The sequence below is a fragment of the Rhagoletis zephyria genome, unplaced genomic scaffold (assembly GCF_001687245.7).
Source record: "Rhagoletis zephyria isolate East Lansing unplaced genomic scaffold, Rhagoletis_zephyria_1.1 Rzeph_scaffold_04865, whole genome shotgun sequence".
In the NCBI taxonomy this organism is placed as follows: Eukaryota; Metazoa; Arthropoda; class Insecta; order Diptera; family Tephritidae; genus Rhagoletis; species Rhagoletis zephyria.
In genome coordinates, this window is record NW_016161948.1 from 44,465 (window position 1) to 46,955 (window position 2,491).

General features: G+C 38.7%; 1 protein-coding gene across 1 annotated transcript; it reads left to right on the forward strand.

The window, feature by feature from the left end:
* Positions 1–312: 312 nt before the first annotated feature.
* Positions 313–2,201, forward strand: LOC108371295 (protein croquemort-like). Its single transcript, XM_017626826.1, has 5 exons — positions 313–441; positions 502–804; positions 868–1,676; positions 1,734–1,824; positions 1,908–2,201. Exons 1-5 carry the CDS (start codon positions 313–315, stop codon positions 2,043–2,045), a joined length of 1,470 nt encoding a protein of 489 aa, XP_017482315.1. The 3' UTR covers positions 2,046–2,201.
* Positions 2,202–2,491: the final 290 nt, after the last annotated feature.

Consider the following 2,491-nt stretch of genomic DNA (forward strand, 5'->3'; position numbering starts at 1 on the left):
TATCTCACACTTGTGATTATTTCCGAAATAGCAGTTAGTTACAATTTCTACCAGAATCTAATAAAAATTTGTTGTTTACGAAAACCCACATAACATACAATCTTTATGACGAACACTTCACTCAAATCACTAAGCGCGTAGTGCGAGTATGTATACTTAAACGCAATAAATTCGAAGAAACGATAAGGTGGATTATCTACCTTTGATCACACTACATAAAATTAATCGCCATGAATTGCTTAAAATAAAATTGCTGTTCTATTGAATTTCGTAGTTAAGACTCACTTCACTTGCAGCGGCAAATGTGTTAAAATGTGTTGCAGTTGTTGTGGTGTAATTCAGCAGAAGGTGTGGCTTTCACTTGTAGCCATAGCATTTCTTGCCCTAGGGCTGGTTTTTGTAATTTGGTGGCCAAATTACATTACTGATATGATTTACAATGTAAGTGTCAAAATAAACTTTTAGCTCAGTATTAATACTTTTTTTTTACAAATTTTATAGGAGCTACCGCTCTCGCAATGTTCGCGCACCTACGATAAGTGGAGTACAATACCTATACCGATCTACATGTACATGTATCTCTTTAATTGGACAAATCCAGAGCAAGTGCGCACAAGTGGTGTGAAGCCGAACTTCGAGCAAGTGGGACCGTTCGTTTTTAGAGAAGAAAAAATCAAAGAGGATGTAACTTGGTACACAAATAAGACCGTTTCCTTCTTTGGCCAACGGACGTGGTACTTTGAAAGCGAGATGTCGGGTGCTTCACTAGACGCCCTAATCACTTGCCCGCATCTGCCCTCCTTGGTAGCGTTGAAATGCGTATATTAATTATTATTTGGTTTCATAACAATTTTTGCATACTTACAGGCCGCTTCATATGTCGTTCGCGATGAGCCAAGAATCATCAAAATTGCGTTCAATATTGCGCTCAACAACAACGGTGGCGCACTGTACCAGACTCATAGTGCAGGTGAATGGCTCTTTGATGGTTTCTACGATGAGTTTCTGGATTACGCAATTAAACTGAATAACTCTATGACGGGCGCTGTTGAATCGAATGAGTTTGCTTGGTTTCTCAATCGCAACGGTTCTAAGGAGTTTGAAGGTCTATTTACTATACACACCGGTCAAGGTGATTTGCGACAAATGGGCGAGATTAAATTCTGGAAGGGATCGAATCATACTGGCTACTATGAGGGTGAATGTGGGCGTGTAAATGGCAGTACAGCTGACCTTTTCGTGCCTAATCGTGGTGCCGAAGAGTATATCACAATCTATATAACCGACACTTGTCGCATCATGAATTTGGTACCCAGTAGCGAGGTTGTGATCGAGGGTATTAAAGCCATTAAGTACGAGACAAAGCCGGATACGTTTGATAATGGGCAACTTAATCCAGACATGAAGTGTTATTGTCCAGCCGAAATGCAACCAGACAATTGTCCGGCAACAGGCGCGACTTATTTGGGTCCATGTGCGGATGGTGTTCCCATGTATTTGTCGCATCCACATTTCATGTATGCTGACGAGAGTTACGCTAGCACAATTACGGGCCTTAGTCCTGATTACGAAAAGCACAACTTCTTCATTGTAATGGAGCCAAAGCTGGGCGTACCGCTAGAGGTGAACGCAAATGTTATGGTCAGCCTGCACATACGAAATGACAGTGATATTACGTGAGTACGCAATTTAGAGAGTTCTGAAATTTATACTAAATATATATGTGCTTGCAGGATATTGCGCGATATAACCGATTTTTATGCGCCACTCTTCGTTACCTCCAGCAAGGCTGTGATCGATAAAAAACTTGCAAGGGAAGTAAAGGTATGTATATCTAGTCTTTTTTTTCTTCATAAGTAATTAGAAATACATTTTATTAACTAAATACAATTTTTCGCCGTTTTCAGCTTGCATTGAGTTTGCCCGATATTGGATTCTACATGGGAATCACCTTTATTTCTATAGGCAGTATACTTGCAATCATCGGTATATATTTAACGGTCACCCGTCGCTGGTATGGAGAACGGAAGTTATCTAAGGACTAGAAGTCAAGTACAAGTATTTTTATGATAAAATCTGATAATTATGATATTGTTAAATGTAATATATGTATGTATGTATGTTGTAAGCTGCAGATACTTCCTACCCATACTTTCGTTTTTTCCTGAAATTGTATGTACTGTTAAAGGATGACGACCGCATGGATTTTTACACTACGCCGTGAAAAAAAATTTAATTACGTNTCGATGTAAATGTATACGTCTCTTTGAACTTGCTGTCATAGGAGTTCCAGCAGGATTATCAAAAGTATACAAAGAATTTTGTGCACTCGGACAGCTTCAAGATAGTTTAAAGAAGAATTATAATAAGCGGAAAACAATTTGCTAAAACGCCGCTGGTTTGCTCAAGTTGTTGTTTTTTTTTTTTTGGAAATGCGACTTGTTATTAGTATATGTATGTATATTAGGGTGGTCCTTTAATATATGAAGCA

Coding starts and splice junctions, on each gene's coding strand:
- LOC108371295 (XM_017626826.1), top strand. CDS start 313: ATGTGTTGCAGTTGTTGTGGTGTAATTCAGCAGAAGGTGTGGCTTTCA. Junction 805..867: donor GCCCGCATCTGCCCTCCTTG/GTAGCGTTGAAA, acceptor GCATACTTACAG/GCCGCTTCATATGTCGTTCG. Junction 1,825..1,907: donor AACTTGCAAGGGAAGTAAAG/GTATGTATATCT, acceptor CGCCGTTTTCAG/CTTGCATTGAGTTTGCCCGA.